The sequence below is a fragment of the Fringilla coelebs genome, assembly GCF_963513975.1.
Source record: "Fringilla coelebs genome assembly, chromosome: 8".
In the NCBI taxonomy this organism is placed as follows: Eukaryota; Metazoa; Chordata; class Aves; order Passeriformes; family Fringillidae; genus Fringilla; species Fringilla coelebs.
In genome coordinates this window covers 36,567,226-36,583,391 of record NC_140066.1, presented here as the reverse complement: position 1 = coordinate 36,583,391, position 16,166 = coordinate 36,567,226, and the positions used below count along the sequence as shown (strand labels likewise).

At 53.6% G+C, this 16,166-nt stretch overlaps 1 protein-coding gene across 1 annotated transcript in view; it reads left to right on the top strand.

Annotated features, from left to right (window-relative positions):
- Positions 1-14,276, top strand: part of STK32C (serine/threonine kinase 32C) — a 65,504-nt gene extending 51,228 nt beyond the window's left edge. Inside the window, exons 3-12 of the mRNA XM_084210438.1 lie at positions 5,866-6,017; positions 7,917-8,090; positions 8,525-8,562; positions 9,245-9,334; positions 9,889-9,992; positions 10,084-10,200; positions 11,590-11,715; positions 11,856-11,987; positions 12,579-12,646; positions 13,448-14,276. Of these exons, the coding sequence (XP_084066564.1) occupies positions 5,866-6,017; positions 7,917-8,090; positions 8,525-8,562; positions 9,245-9,334; positions 9,889-9,992; positions 10,084-10,200; positions 11,590-11,715; positions 11,856-11,987; positions 12,579-12,646; positions 13,448-13,571 (1,125 nt within the window). The 3' untranslated portion in view covers positions 13,572-14,276. The remainder of the gene's footprint in view (positions 1-5,865; positions 6,018-7,916; positions 8,091-8,524; positions 8,563-9,244; positions 9,335-9,888; positions 9,993-10,083; positions 10,201-11,589; positions 11,716-11,855; positions 11,988-12,578; positions 12,647-13,447) is intronic.
- Positions 14,277-16,166: the final 1,890 nt, after the last annotated feature.

The following is a 16,166-nucleotide window of genomic DNA, read 5'->3' as shown; positions in this document are numbered from 1 at the left end:
AAAATATCTTAAGGAGTGAAACATGGCAAGGTGTCTGGAAATGGAAACAAAATCAGCACTTAAAGATGTGAAGGCAGATTTGTCGAGCTGATAACCTTGTACTTAGAGCATGGCTCCTGAGGGTCCCACTTGTTTGGCTACCACTGCAACTTTAGAGGTTTAATGGGATATTGGGCAGGAATTGTTCCCTGGCAGGGTGGGCAGCCCTGGCACAGGATGCCCAGAGCAGCTGGGGCTGCCCCTGCATCTCTGGCAGTGCCCAAGGTCAGGCTGGACACTGGGGCTGGAACAGCCTGGGGCAGGGGAAGGTGTCCCTGCCATGGCAGGGGTGGCACTGGGTGGGATTTGGGGTCCCTCCCAAACCCTTCTGTGAGTCTGTGCTTCTGTGAGCTGGATGGGAAGACTGAGGGGTGCTGTTGCCACAGCCAGCAGCCCTCTCATGTCCCCTGGGCTGGGTCACTGGCACATGGAGGTGGCTGTGGCAATGGCAGCAGATGTCCTGGTCCTGCAAACGGGTCTCTGTGTGCTGGAGACGATGGCTGAGAGAACGCTGCCAGAGACACTGCTGTCAGAGCTGTTCCAGGACAAGGTGCTGCTTCAATAATCTCTGCAGTCAAGCAGTGAAGGGTTTGGATTGATTCAGAGTAAGTTTTTATTCAGGGTCAGACAGTTACAGTTCCGTGTCCCCGCTGAGCGTGGGGCGAGTGTCACTGTCACAGGCAGGTTGTGTGCAGCTGCAGCCCCAGGCCAGGACTCGGTGCCACAGTCCCTCTGGGTGTTACTGGGCCCCTTGCCCACTAAGGGTAGGTGTGAAAGGATCTGCTGTGCCCAGAGCTCCCTCCCAGGACCAGCCCTGAGGGGATGGAGAGGGGCTGCAGGTGCTGGCAGCCTTCAGTGTTTCCATCTCTCTTGGTGCTCATGGCATCAAGCTCTGGGTCAGCATTGTGGAGAGGGAGCCCCTCTGAGGGACCAGCAGCATCCTTGAGGGGCTGCCTGCCCATTCTGGGCCTGCTGGTATAGGGGAGCTGCCCCTGGGAGCATGTGGGAGATGCTTCCAGCAAGCTTCATCCAGCTCTTCCCGTGGCTCATGTGCTGGGTGAATCCCTGACACTGAATTATGCCCTGCAGATACGCCTGTGAGGCAGCTGTAGCCTTCGTTCTCTTGGCTATGCCTAAAAAAAATTTGATTAGCTCATTTTATCCTTGATATTTGTGAGGAATGTAGAACAAATTGTTATGAAGTTTTTGATTACCAGTGTTACACAGATGCTAATTACCAAAGAAGGGTTGTATTTTAATTGCCAACAGCACCATCATAATACAATATGGATACCAAGATGCATTTGAATGCCAGGGGAAGTAGTTCTGTGCAGCTGTGGCCATGCCCAGAACAGTGATCCCTGTTTGCTGCTTTCCTGATAGCATCTGAGAGTTTTTGGGGTTTTTTTTAATAGATAATTGGCAAGATTCTGCCTGCAGCTCTTGGTAAAAGAGCAAAGCAGAGGGGACCTGAGGATGCTAGGTGACAGGGATCTCCCTCCCGCCACTTTCTAAAGGATGAAAACCCTGGAAAAAGTGAACGATATCTTGGTGTAAGAGCTAAGCCATTCGAGAGAGCTTGGCTAAAGGAGATGAACTTGTTAGAAGTCAGTTTTGACGTTATCCTTTCAGCAGTGCACAGGTGCAATAAAGCCCTTCTCACCTGCTTTACTCTTTGCTCAACAAGCTCAGGAAACCAGTGAACACAAGTGTCCAGCCTCTCCTTGCCCTTGCAGTCTGTCTCCAAAGTAAAATTTAGTGCTCAAAATGAAATCTGTCTTCAAAAAAGCTTGAGCTGTTTCTACATCATGCTAAGTGCCTTCTCACTGCTTCTGGTCCTTCAGGATGAAAGACTTCATTCTTCCTGCTCCAGAGGCTGCAAATCTCCCGTGTCCCCAGCACCCCGAGGCTGCTGCTGTGCTTCCCCCACAGCAGAGACTTCTCTCCCCACGCAGTCCCAGAGCCTGCTGGTGCTTCTGGGTGCCATGGGCAATTTAATGTTAATGCTCCTCATTTCAAATTTCAGCCTTTCTGGTAAATGGCAGTTCTGTAGATATTGGAGAAAACAGGGAGGGATAAATACCCAGCAGAAGCTGGAGGAGAAATCAATATATGTGGGCAAGGTGCAACCACTGCAAAGAAGCATTTTTATAAACTAGAGCAGTGGCCACAGCTCAGAACTGGGTGGAATTAAAGTGTTTGATGTAGGTGCGTAGTGTTGGCTGACTGTAAGCCTTGCCTCTGCTCTGAAAACAGAAAGAGTGAAATCCAGGTTGTACGCTGAAATGTCCCCGTGGCTCAGCTGCAGTCAACAGTGTCTGTGTGTGGGAGGATTACAGGGCATCGCTCTCGTCTTACAGAGGCAGAAGCCAAAGGAGCAGAAATTCAAGAAGGAAACCCAGTGCTCCCAGTTCAGACCCAAAGACGGATCCCTGAGTCAGCTGTGGGTTTGTCACCAGCCATGATGGTGATGTCCCTCAGGGGCCACAAGTACCTTCGCTTTGGGTGACCTCAGCATATGCAGGAGGAAACAAGATCTTTGTGCAGCCGAGTTAGAGCCATCGCCAGTGTTTACCAGCTGCATGGATCCTGTCCAGAATGGCTTTGTTTGAGCCCAGGAAAACTCTGCTGTCCCTGGATAACAAGGCTAAGTCAGGATATGCTGTCAAATGATTAGGTGACCTCTCATCTGAGTGGGGATTTCAGTCTGATGAATCCCTTCAGAATCAGCAGGGCAAAAAGTTATTGGATTTCTAAAGGGGAACAAGCAGAGCCCGCTGGAGGCAGCGTGCCAGGCTGGGAAGGGTAGGGATTCAGCTGAGCTGCCAGCTGGGGTGATACACAGGTGTTGTCGCTGTGACAGCACAGGTATTGTCACTATCTCTGCCCGGGGGGAGAAGTGGGCCTGGGAGGTGTCACCTGCCCCTGTCCTGGCTGGAATCGTGGGTGGGGGCTCCAGCCGTCCCTGCGGGATGGGCAGCTGCACACATGCCCGGGTGTCTGGGGCTCTGTGAAAGCTTTTATGTGCCGTGTCTTGAGCAATCCACTCCCAGCTGCTGCCTGCCTTCTGCCTCGCAGGGCTGGCTCCGTTCCACTCGTTTTCCTAATGGCTGTATTTAACCACCAAACACTCCTTTTGTGTGGCTGCAATGTGCAGAACGAGGACAGAGTCATTTCTGCTTCTTGCCTTGCTCCACATTGTAGACTTGCCTGAAAATGGATTAATTTAAAAAACGCAGTCTTGACTTGTGACCAAATAGATGTTTATTCCTTCTCCAGGAACAGATACATGAACAGAGGAGCACAAAAAGAAAAAGATACGTTTTGTGTCACTGCCATTTTGGGGGACAAAAACACATTGATGCATTTCTGTTAGCAGGGGCACCTTAGGAATGGTTGCTGCCTGTGGCAGGGGCACCAAGTGGCTGAGCCCAGGCAGGCAGGACCAGCACTGGTCCTGGTGTTGCCTTGACCCAAGTTAGACTCTGACCAAGAGTGGTGTGATGTGATCAGTACCTGGTGGTGGCTGCGCTGCAGACACAGTGCCCTGCCCAGCTGTCCATGGGCTGTGGGGCTCACTGTGCCCTGCCCAGCTGTCCATGGGGCTCACTGTGCCCTGCCCAGCTGTCCATGGGCTGTGGGGCTCGCTGTGCCCTGCCCAGCTGTCCATGGGGCTCGCTGTGCCCTGCCCAGCTGACCATGGGGCTCGCTGTGCCCTGCCCAGCTGTCCATGGGGCTCGCTGTGCCCTGCCCAGCTGACCATCTGCTGTGGGGCTCATTGTGCCCTCAGGCAGCCCTGTGGGCACAGGGCAGCCCCGCTCACACCACGGGCTCAGCTGCAGGCAGCCTCTCCACTGACATCCGCTTTTCCCACAGAAATCAGAGAACAAACATTCCCAGACCGCCCGGAACTGCTGCTGCTCTGCGTGGAGGTGATGCTGTTCCATTGCAGAAAACTGTTTATCATAATTACAGAGTACATGAAGTTTTCATCATTTTCTCATTTATTATGCTGGGCTCCCATTTTCACTGTGGAGAAACAAGAGACAAATGATATCAGAATAACATGTAATACTCATTAAGGTACAGCAAGTCACAACCTAAAAAATAAAGGACCTAGAAATTAATGAGCTTCCAGCAATAATATGGAATAAGCTGACATCAGGAGAGAACGTTGCTCAGCGCCTTGATTGCTGTTACCCAGAGGACTGGATTGTTTTCAGAGCAGTTCTACAGCAATGACCAGGTTTTAAAGGAAAATTGTTAGGGCTTTGCTGCTCAAAGAATTTATAAAATATATTTTTGCCTGGTTTATTGAATGTACAACCAATTCAGCCTGCTCTAGGCAGGGGCTGGATCCTGCTGGTGGTGTGCATTGTGGTAGGTCGTTTATTATTATTATTAAGTTTGCATGAAGAAGGTTTTCCCTTATGTTTTGTACCTGGAACAGTCCTTGGCAGGTGGAGTTGAAGGGCTCTGCTCACCCATGGGCACCGGAGGGGTCCAGACGCAGGGAAACAGCTCAGGTCACTCTGCCCACGAAGTGCCCTTATCGTGAGCTCTGAGGTGTGCAGAGAGTTATGGCAACAGCTGATTTTCAGCTCTCACCGCAGTTGTAATGACGGCGCAAAATAATCGCCGTAATTCCTGTGCATCAGTAATTAGGGGGTATATCAGGCTAACGATAACCACCCATTATTTTGTCACCTCCTTGCGGCAGCGTGTCCTTGATGATATTATACCGAGCACCATTAGTACTTGCACATGGTTATTAGTGCAGCGTTTAGAGGCGCGGAGTGTTCGCGGCTCCCACCTGTCTCGGCTCCCTGCCACCCACAGAAATTCCCTTCCCTTGTTCCACTCGGTGTGAGCGGGACCCGCTCTCTGCCTGCAGCCGCCCCGGCCGAGCCAGCGGCCGAGCTGCCCGGGGAGCGTATCCAGCTCATCCTAATTACTGCCACGGCTGATAATTAACAGAGGGCAGGCATAATTATAGCAGATGTAGACATGCCATTAGTAATTTAAAAAGAGTTACCGTGATTGCTAATTAGCTCTTTGGAAAGCAGTCACCTTGGTAATGAAGGTGTCATTAGCGGAGCTGAGGGAGGCGGCAGGGCCAGCCCGGGGGCTCGGTGCCCGCCCGGGGGCTCGGTGCCCGCCCGGGGGCTCGGTACCGGCCGGGGGCTCGGTGCCGGCCGGGGGGCTTGGGGCTCGGTGCCCGCCCGGGGGCTCGGCGCCGGCCGGGGGTCGGTGCCCGCCCGGGGGTCGGTGCCGCCCGGGGGCTCTGGGGACAGGCCCGGGGTATCTCTCGGAGCCACGTCTTTGTTGTTGTGACCAGTTTGCATTTTGGTCGCTTCCTGCTGCCCCGAAGGGATTATTTTCCCCTTTGGGAGCCCAGCGATGTGTGGGCAGGTGAGAGCCGCCCTGCGGAGCAGCGCCGTGAGCCGCGGGGCGGCGAGGCTGGCAGGGAGCCCTGTGGCTGCCTGACGCCGCTTGCCATCCAGGCACACGAGCCCAGAGGTCTCTCGCACAGCTCCCATACAGTTGTTGGAAGCGCTGTCCCTTTGGAAAGCTCTCTGGAGCCGGCCATCGTGCCCTGGAGGCAGCTGCAGTGTCCGATGGGCAGTGGGCTGGAGCAGAGCCCGCGCACTCCCCAGTCGGGCACGGCGCTGGGAGCAGGGATGCTGCTGTCCGTAGGCCCAAGTCTCAGCCTAGGGATCAGGGATGTTTGAGGGGTGAGGTGCTGAGCAGAGTGGGTCTCAGCTCCCAAAGCAGCAGATGAAGATGTGGAACATGCTCCCGGCCCGTTTTCTCCTCCTGGCCCAGGTGTGCATCGTGCAGAAGAGGGACACAGAGAAGATGTACGCTATGAAGTACATGAACAAGCAGCAGTGCATCGAGAGGGACGAGGTGCGCAACGTGTTCCGGGAGCTGGAGATCCTGCAGGAGATCGAGCACGTGTTCCTGGTGAATCTCTGGTGAGCAGCTCCCTCCCCAGCCTCCAGGGCTCGCAGAGCCGCACACCTGATAATCCCAGGGGCTCTCCTAACTTTTCCAGCAGCACATCTCTAGAAATAGTGGCATTTCAAGTTGCTCAGTAATGACTTCACTCTGTGTGCACTGGCAGAAATATCCTCATTACCGAGCAACATCTAATTTTAAAAAACACTCTTAAAACCAGGTTGAAGTCTAACAAATAGCTTGAGTTGGCAGTGCCAAAGGCTACAGTCTGTCTTATCTGCCCTAAAACCACATCGACCCCCTCAGCCCACCAGCATCCCTCAGCATACTTTGCACCACCCTCACTGGCCAAATAAAACACTTTCCTTTGGAGCTCAGACACATCATTATCAAATTTTGCAGGAAAAACTAATTTACAGTTTTAGAAAGTAAAGCATTATATCTTAGTGTTGTTGATTAGTTTGGGGTGAGACCTGGGCAGAGGCCTTGGAACCCCCTGCTCCAGTGATCTGTCCTTTCTCAGCCATTCTGCCCAGTGAAGGGTCCCCTCTCCTCCAGCAGTGTTGGATGTGTGCCAGGCTGATGGGGAGGGGGAGATTTCTAAAAATCGAGCAAGTTTTGTACCCAAAGTGATGGAAGTGGCTGATGTGTCACATTTTGTTGATCCATTGCTCCAGAATAGCCAATTGAGTTAATATTGATATTTTCCAGTTTCTTAGCAATTGCAAATGTTTTTCCCAACAAGCAACGAAACTCTGCTCTTGTAGCAAACCCTTTCAGCTCATAGTTTTAGAATAAACCTTCATTTAAGATGGGAGCAGAAGTGAGTGATTCATAAGTATTATACAATCCCACATACTCTTTCCTTGGAAGTGGAGTCACCAAATATAACAATGAGTGTTGTTTTGGTGTATCCCCACTGCTGTCAGTCTCCCGTGGGACCCACAGCAGATTTAGAGAGGCGGTTTACTCCACAGTAAATATAAATCTCTTTTTCTGGTTTATCTAGTTAAATTAGCAGTTGTGTTTTCCAATTCATCTTCAAGATAGGCTGAGATATTTTAAGTAGGTTTTATGAGATTGTTTGTAGTTGAAAATGTGAAGTTTCTGTGAAGTGTCTGGCTGGCAGAGCCTGAGCTCTGTGCTGGTGGGCTGACATGGCACAGCTGCTCAGGGACAGTGACGGCTTGAGCAGGGGGACATTACCTGGGATACTCATCTCTTTCAGGGAAACATTGTTTAGTGTAGGAATTGATTTTAAAAACAAGCAAGCATCTTGAGCTGGATGTGCTTGATTGGGAAGGTGCAAGCAGCAAAGTTGCATCTTCAGTTTTGGGCCCAACACTGCAAGGACCTTGAGGGGCTGAAGCATGTACAGGGAAGGGAACAGAGCTGGGGAAGTAGCTGGAGCCCCAGGAGGGCTGGGTGAGCTGGGCAGGGGCTCAGCCTGGAGCAGAGGAGGCTCAGGGGACCCTTGTGGCTCTGCACAGCTCCTGGCAGGAGGGGACAGCCGGGGGGGTCAGGCTGTGCTCCAGGGAACAGGGACAGGAGGAGAGGGAACAGCCTCAGGCTGGGCCAGGGCAGGCTCAGGATAGAAATTAGGGAAAATTTTCCATCCAAAAGGGCTGCCGAGCTCTGGCACAGCTGCCTGGGGCAGTGGTGGAGTGCCTATCCCTGTAAGGATTTAAAAGCCATGTGGTTGTGGCAGCTGGGGACATGATCATTGGTGGCTTTGGCAGCGCTGGGAATGGTTGGACTCAAAGGTCTGAGAGAGCTTTTCCAGCACAAACGATTCTGGGATTCTGTGCCCACGGTGGGGCCACGTGCAGCTCTCCCTGGAGCTGTGTGATGGGGAGAGGGGAAAAGCCTGGCTGGGTTTGAGCCCCAGGAGGCTCAGCTGCTCTCTGGTCCTTCAGGTATTCCTTCCAGGATGAGGAGGACATGTTCATGGTGGTGGACCTGCTCCTGGGAGGTGACCTGCGCTACCACCTGCAGCAGAACGTGCAGTTCACTGAGGAGATGGTCAAACTCTACATCTGTGAGATGGCGCTGGCCCTCGACTACCTGCGGAGCCAGCACATCATCCACAGGTAACTCCACAGCTCTGCTGGGCCTGCTGCACCTGCCCTGCTGGCCTGGGGTGGCTCATGGGGCTGCTCCTGGCCACCCCCTGGCTGCTGGTCCTGCTCCCACCACCCAGAGGGAGTCTGGTGCTTCACTGGGCACTGAACATTTCAGGGCAGGTGTTAAAGCCATCCAGGGCTTCACACAAATATCCCCTACTGTAATTCCTTTTCCTTGGGAATTCCTTCCTGAACAAGTCTAATCCTTCCAGTTTTTCACCAAGTTGCCCAGGAAAAGCGTATTTCTAGTCCATTGTAAAGGGGCTTGTCTCATGTTAGAATATTTTTGTTTAATTTGTTCCTAATTTTTGATAGATAAACAATTACAGGATTTTTGTCATTGAGTCTCATCCCTGGTCTGACTGAGATTCCATTTGCTGTAATCTTCCTTCTTTCCCCAGAGATGTAAAACCAGACAACATCCTCCTTGATGAACAAGGTAGGATCACTCTGCTCCTCTTTGCTTGCTCCCTCATTCATTCCAGGGACAAATTCCTTATAGTCCCGGGTACTGGATATCTTTTTACCTGGGGAAATGTGCGGGAAAAGCTGCTCTGGTTTTACTGGATCATGTTTGGCTAAACATCCCTTTGCTTTTTAACGTGGGGAGGGTCACCCAGCTGGCCTGTCCAGTGTGCTGTGGTCAGCCTGACTTCAGCCCTGGAAATTTGGAGTCACTGCAGTTCAACGGCTTCAGTGGCTTGGAACACCCATGCCTAGTGGAAGCTCCATGGCAGGAGCTTGGAACGAGATGATCTTTAATTGCCTTCCAACCCAAGCATTCTGTGGTTCTATGACAGTGTTTCCCAGGTGTCTTTTTCCCTCCTGTAGCTTCTGGCTAGAGCTATTTGGCCCGTGCTAAAACTGCTGGGGGTTACTGGTTAGCTCCAAGGGTGATTTAAAATCAAAACCCAAAGCTCCCTAACCTTTAATCACCTGGCCAGCCCAAATCCTGGGAAACCTTTGGGATCTCCCATGGCCATGCCATGGGATCTGACCCTGACCTGCCTGTGTCTCTGCTACCCTGTCTGAGGGCAGAAGCTTATGAAACAAATGTGTTCTGACTCTGCATTGCCACTGCACTGCCATTAATTCCTTCTTAAAATGTGTCTTTATTTAAGGTCATGCCCATTTAACAGATTTTAATATTGCAACCATCATTAGGGACGGTGAAAGAGCGACAGCATTGGCTGGGACAAAGCCGTACATGGGTAAGAGACAATGGCTGCTCTCGTGCCTGTGTCCCGTTCTGCGGGCTCAGCACATGCTGCCCCAGCCAGGGCCCTCCAGTTAGTTTACGAGTCGGTGCTCCTGTCCAAGTCACTCAGCAGAGCCTGATTGTTTGAGGAGGGGAACTCCCAGTGTGAAAGCATAGGGGCTGGCATGTCACCCCATCCCATCCTGTCCTGTCCTGCCTTCTGCATTGCATCCTGTCCAGTTCCCTCCATCCTGCCCTCCATCCTCATCCCATCCAGCCTCCTCCTCCTGCACTCCCCATCCCTCTCTGGCTTCAGCCTTGCACTTGGTGTCTCCCAGGGCCCCGTGGTTGTGCTGTCCTGTGTTGGGAGGGCTGTCCCTGCAGGTGGCTGACATCCCAGTTCCCAGTGAAGGCAGGCATCTGGCTGTTGCTGTTGCTCTCCAGCCTCACACAGCATCCCCTGGGACAGCCGTGCAGAAAAATCCCCGTAAACGTGCACTGACTTACATGAAACACTGGAGTAGAGAACAACGAATAACCTGTTGTGTGTTATGCCTTTCTGCTCAGCCCCAGAGATTTTCCATTCCTTCCTGAGCGGCGGGACGGGCTATTCCTTCGAGGTGGACTGGTGGTCCCTGGGAATCATGGCCTACGAGCTGCTGCGGGGCTGGGTAGGGCTCCGGCCGTCCCGGCCGTCGGACCGTGTGCTCTGGCTGGCCCAGAGGGACAGGCCACTCCTCACCCTTGTGCTCTTGTCCCCAGAGGCCGTACGACATCCATTCCAACAACCCCGTGGAGTCCCTGGTGCAGCTCTTCAGCACCGTCAGCGTCCAGTACTCCTCAGCCTGGTCCAAGGAAATGGTTGCGCTGCTGCGGAAGGTGAGTGGCCCTTCTGGGGTGGAGCAGGATGGATTGTTGGATGAATTGTCCTTCTGGGGTGGGTTTGGGTTGGATGGCAGCTACTGTGCAGGCAGGACTAGCTGGAAAGTTATCAGCGTATTAATAAACAATGAATAATAAGAGTAATTATAGTAATTTACAAAGGACAGACTGGGAAAGTTAGGGATGTTAAGGCCTGAGAAGAGAAGCTCCAGGGAGACCTTGTGGGAGTGCCCAAAGGGGCTCCAGGAGAAGCCGGAGTGGGACTAGGGACAAGGGATGGAGGGACAGGACACAGGGAATGGCTCCCAGTGCCAGAGGGCAGGGCTGGATGGGAGATTGGGAATTGGGAATTGTTCCCTGGCACAGTGGGCAGGCCCTGGCACAGGGTGCCCAGAGCAGCTGGGGCTGCCCCTGGATCCCTGGCAGTGCCCAAGGCCAGGCTGGACACTGGGGCTGGAGCAGCTGGGACAGGGGAAGGTGTCCCTGCCATGGCTGGGGTGGCACTGGGTGAGCTTCCAGCCCAATCCAGTCTGGGACCCTATGATTAATTACATGTGTTTATTATCCCTGTAATAGGATGCATGATGTTTGACAGCAAGGGAAGCAAAAAGGCTGGTTTTGGTGTGACAGTCAGATTCCCAGCTTGGCTGGAATTGTACCTTCCAGCATCCCATTCTCTCCATGGTCAGTGTCACCTAAAGGCAGCACCTCTGGCTGGGATGGCAGCTGAGGTGGAGCTGCACTGCAGCACTGGCTGCTCCCTCTCGTTTGTTCTTTGGGGCTGAAGGGTCTGACGGGGTTCTGAGAGCTGTTGGGGGTTCCAGCTCTGTGGAATGCTCTGCTACTTTCCTGCTGCTGCTGGAGAAAGTTGGGATGTGTAGGGGCATCTGGTTTAGCTCTGGCTTGCTTGAGAACTCTGAAAAGTAGCTGGTGAGTTTGTTGTAGGAAAGATACAGCCGATGCCGGCAGCAAATAAGTGCCTCTGATGTGAGTTAATGTTGGGTGGGCAATTTGCATAATTAGATTCAATTTAATGAGGAGCTGCTGGCAGAGGCTGGGACGTGCATTCGGTGGGTTCGTATTGCCATCTGCTGGGCAGCTGGGCTGCCAGGGAATCCAGCCTCTCACCAGGTGTGTGCCAGCAGCCCCCTCAGCCGGGAGGAGAGCCCCATGTCCCCCCGAGCGCTGGGGGGGGGGACCTGCAGAACATTTTCTTAGGTGTTTTTCCTGCAGTAAGTTCTCTATTTCCCCCAGCAGAAACGCTCCTTGGCGTGGCTGAGCCCTGCAGCTGGCCCAGGCAGGCTGCTGCTGGCTGCCTTGCCTTCCTGCTCTGGCAGGAATGCTCTTCTCTCCAGCACTGTATCAGCAATGCTTTTCCCTCCCCAGCTGCTGACAGTGAACCCTGAGCATCGCTTCTCCTGCCTGGCGCACATCCAGGCCTCGGCTCAGCTGTCGGGCGTGGTGTGGAGCGACGTGAGCGAGAAGCGCGTTGAGCCAGCCTTCGTCCCCAACGTGAGTAGGGACCCGTCCCATCTGAGCAGGGGCTGCTCCCCACGCTGCAGGAGCCACTGTGAGAGCAGAGCTTTTCTGCGGGGGAAGGGGTTCCTGGGTCTCTGCTGTACCTGACGTGAGTGTGCCGTGTGTCCTGGCAGAAGGGCCGCCTGCACTGCGATCCCACCTTCGAGCTGGAGGAGATGATTCTGGAGTCAAGGCCCCTGCACAAGAAGAAGAAGAGGCTTGCAAAGAACAAGTCAAGGGATAACAGCAAAGACAGCTCCCAGTCTGTATGTGCTCCCTGGGGTAACATGAGGCTGGATCTGGGCGGGTATCGCAGCTGTCACTGCCATGGGTTTGTTTTGATGAAAACATTTGCCCATTGGAGTCGTTTCAACAACCACGTATTCCTCTTGTGGGAGTTTGACCAAACTTTTGCAGTAGTGGGTACTTTGGGAAGTGAGATGAGCAGGAGAGGTCTGGTGTTTTCAGCCTCTGTCCCTGCACAGCCCCAGGCTGGGCACAAGGCAGCAGCTCCCTGTGTGCCTTGGCAGGGACTCCCACACATGGGCTGCTTGCTGGGCTCTCCCCACGCTGCCTGAGCTCCCTTTGGGCTGACAGCACTCCCAAAATACAGGATGCATGGAGAAATGTGTTATGTTTATGTCAGGAATGGTGTGATCTCTGTTTTATGGAAAATGCTGCTATGGATGGCACTAGCCCCTGGTGAAAGCCACATGGCAGCAGCCCTGCTGCCTCCAGCTGTTGGGCTGAGGTTCAGGGGCTGGAGGCTCCTGCACACAGCTGGGAATGCAGGGGGCTGCAGGCAGCAATAAGATGCAAATGGGGCTGCTTATGCATATTTTGTTTTTCTTCAATAGGAAAATGACTATCTCCAGGAATGCCTTGAAGCTATCCAGCAGGACTTTGTCATCTTCAACAGAGAGAAGTGAGTGTGTGGGGTGCTTTTTTTAGGGAAAAATACTCCTTTTTCTGACTTCCCTTAGGAGTCAGTGCCAGTGCCTGACAGCCAGGAGCACCTTGCTGCCGGCTTAGCCCCAGGTGACTGGTGTCAGCAGAGAAGCTCAGGTCTGCCTGTGTATGAAAAATGGCTCTAGCCACAATGGGAGGCAAGATCAAGGATTATTAACTGCCATTAAATAAAATATGCTGTAGAGAGACTTCTGGGATTTAACATGTGTGTGTGACACTGCCTCCGTTCCCCTGTGGCACCTCCTCACCATCCTGCTTTTAGCAGATGATGTTTTGGGAAATGAAGGTGAGGAAGGTTGGACTCGATGATTGTGGAGACCTTTAACACATAGAATATAGATTCATAGGATCATTCAGGTTGGAGAAATCCCTGGTGGGGATCAGCAGGCAGTGACAGTGCTGGATTAAAGCCTCTGCTTCCCCAGGCTTGGGGCTGTTTGGTCCGTAAGCAGAGCGTGAGGCAGGCTCTGTGGAGGAGGGCTTGGCAGGCCGTGCTGTGGGTACTCGTGGCCGAGGTCTGGGGGGCCTGAAGCCTCACAGGCTGTTTTGGGGCGTTTCAGAGCAGTTCAGCGTGGTTTGCTGATACGCTGGGCTCTGTCATGACCCGTTTGTGAGCTCCAGGGGCACTCCTCATTCTCTGTGGCTCTGGTGCAGGCACCTCTCCAGCAGGGAGTGGGCACGGGGCCCAGACCCCCTGCCCGCTGTTCGGGTTTGCTTGGGGGACGGCTCTGTGACTCCTGTTCCTCCCCTCCCACAGGCTAAAGAAGAGCCAAGAGCAGCCCAGCGAGTCCGTGTCTGCCTCTGAGGCCACCGAGGAGGCCGAGGCCGAGGCCGAGCCCCTGCACATGTGCAGCTCCGTGTGCTCCTCGGGCAGCAGCTAGGCCGGGGCCGGGCCGCCCCCCTCACCTGCCCTCAGGTGCGCTGAGCACCCGAGCCCGCCCCGCTGCCGCCGGACAGCACCGGCAGCTGCCCCTGAGAGCTGCAGCGAGCCAGATTCCCACAGGACTGCCCCGGGCCATGGATGGCCGGCCCAGCTGCCCCTGAGAGCTGCAGCGAGCCATTTCCCACAGGACTGCCCCGGGCCATGGATGGCCGGCCCAGCTGCCCCTGAGAGCTGCAGCGAGCCAATTCCCACAGGACTGCCCCGGGCCCCACACCATGGCTGCCTGTCGGGGAAGATACCGGCTATGCAACTTGTCAGGGGAGGAGATAACTTATTTAGTCTGTTTTAATGTCAGGTTGCTGATCTACATGTTTTTAATGCAGTGAGAGGACAGGGAATGAAGCCATGTCCTCGGGCCCCACGGGGAGAGACAAGGAGCAGGGAGACACGGAGCAGGGAGGAAGGCCAAAGAGGTGGTGTGAGCTTGACTTTGGCACTCCCCGTTCACAAATGCTGCTCTGGGGATGGGCAATCCCTGTGCAAACCAGAGCAGCCCCGGGGCTCTCTGGCACCAGCTCCTGGGAGCCTCCAGCTGCTTGGGTCCTGCAGCACAAGGGTGTCCCAGGCACCTCCTTTTCCCCATGTCACCTGTCAGTTCCTTTCCTGATTCAAGGCAAATAAATGTTTTGTGTGCACTCCATGGATTCTTCAGGGACTGGGTAATGGTTCAATGCATATTTGAGATGCAGAATGCATTTAACATGTTTTCTTCCTTGACGTGGCTGCTGCAGGCAGTGAGGAGCTGTGGGATGGGTTGGAGGGTCTGGCTCCATGTGCCCAGGTTCGGAGGACACAGTTTATCACAGGCTGAGGTTTTGTTGGAGGCAGAGTGGGTGGCCTTGCAAAGCTGCTTGGTTATGAAAGACAGGAATATCATATTTCACCCTTCCATTTACTTTATTTTCAGTGTAAAGTACAAGTACTGTATATAATTTGCCAATACCTGTCTTAACTTCTTAATAAGATGGGAAATCTTCCCTTGCTCCAGCTGTGGGTGTTGCCTTTCTTGTTGCAGGGGCCTTCACTGTATTGGTTGTTGAACCGGCTGCAGAGGGGTTTTTGGTTGCTGTGAACCCGAGCCCTGCGGTGCCACACGATTGCTCCAGGTGCGTGGTGGGACCACAGTCACCATCAACCATCAGCAGCTGTTTGCTGCCAGACACTGACAGGCTGCAGTGTTTGCATCCCTGCTGGGTATTCCTAGTGCAGAAATGGAGGGGAGATGTGTTTAACAGATCAAATTCTGTCAGGACCAGTTTTGCGGTGTTTTTTGTTTCCATGAACAAACCAGAAAGGCAGAATGGTACAAAAGGATCTTCCACAGGCAAGGGCACAGCGTGTGTGTCTCCCACAGTTTTATGTGGGAATCGGTGTGTGGCTGCACTTGTGCAGAGATGTGTTTTCCTGGTGTCAGCCATGGGTCCTGCAGACCCCATGCCTCGTTAGGAGCTGTGTTAATGATGGCTCAGGGGCTGTGGCTAGTCATTGAGTGAGTGCTGAAATCACCCCTGCTCCTTCTCCCAGCTACAGGAGGGCACCTACCCTGGCTCTGATCCCAGACTGTGCTGGGGGAACCTGCCCTCTCTGCCCCCAGTAACTTCCAGTCTCTTTACTGGGCACCAGGGAGGCTTAATTACCTTCTCTCACCTGTCAGAGCTTACCTTTGTGTGCAGGCCTCGTGCTCTGGCCCCTTTGCTGTGCTGAGCAGCCCCTGCTCTCCACACGGGCAGCATGGTCCTCTCCCCGGGGCTCTGTGCTCACCTTGTGTCTCCATCCCATATCTCTCAGCTGGAACACTAGCCCTATCCTGGCACAGCAGATGAGGCTCAAGCCATGTATTTATTCAGGAGTTATGAATTACAGGTGATTTACTCCAGCAGTGTGGGTAGGATTTTACAGTGAATTCCGGTGCGCTATTTAGAAACTTCCTGTAAATAACAGCAAAATTTTGGACTACTGGAATGACAAGGAGTGGTGCTGATTTTTTAACCAAACCATCCCACAGATGAGTGATGAAGATACATCCTCTTCAGCCAGGAGGGGTGTTGGCAGTCACAGGACATGTGTAATTGATGTTTTCATCGCCTTCCTTAGGACAAGAGATAAGTGGTGGGGGTTGGTGTGTGTGGGGAGGAGCTGGCTTGCTTCTGAAACTGAGCCTTCTCAGCCCAAGCCCTCTGTGTCAGTCCCCTGTTCCCCTTGCAGAACTCCTCCTGTGCATTGTGTAAAACAGCTCAGCAGCACCTGGCAGAAACCAGGAGGGCTTCTGGGGGGATGCCAGGGAATGGTCCTTCCAAGGGAAACAGTCTGGGTGGATCCTTGCTGCCTGGGCAGCACCCCTGGAATCCAGCAGTGCATCTCTAGGGATGTGCTGGGGACACTGTTAAACCTGAATCCCTGAGAACAGCACCAGGGCACAGAGCTGTGGGGTCACTGTGCTGAGTGGGAGAGACACCATGGACACACCACTGAAGTGCTTGGTTTTGGTGGTAAATAATGTTTGGGGATAATCTCACCAGAGCCCATAGGGGAC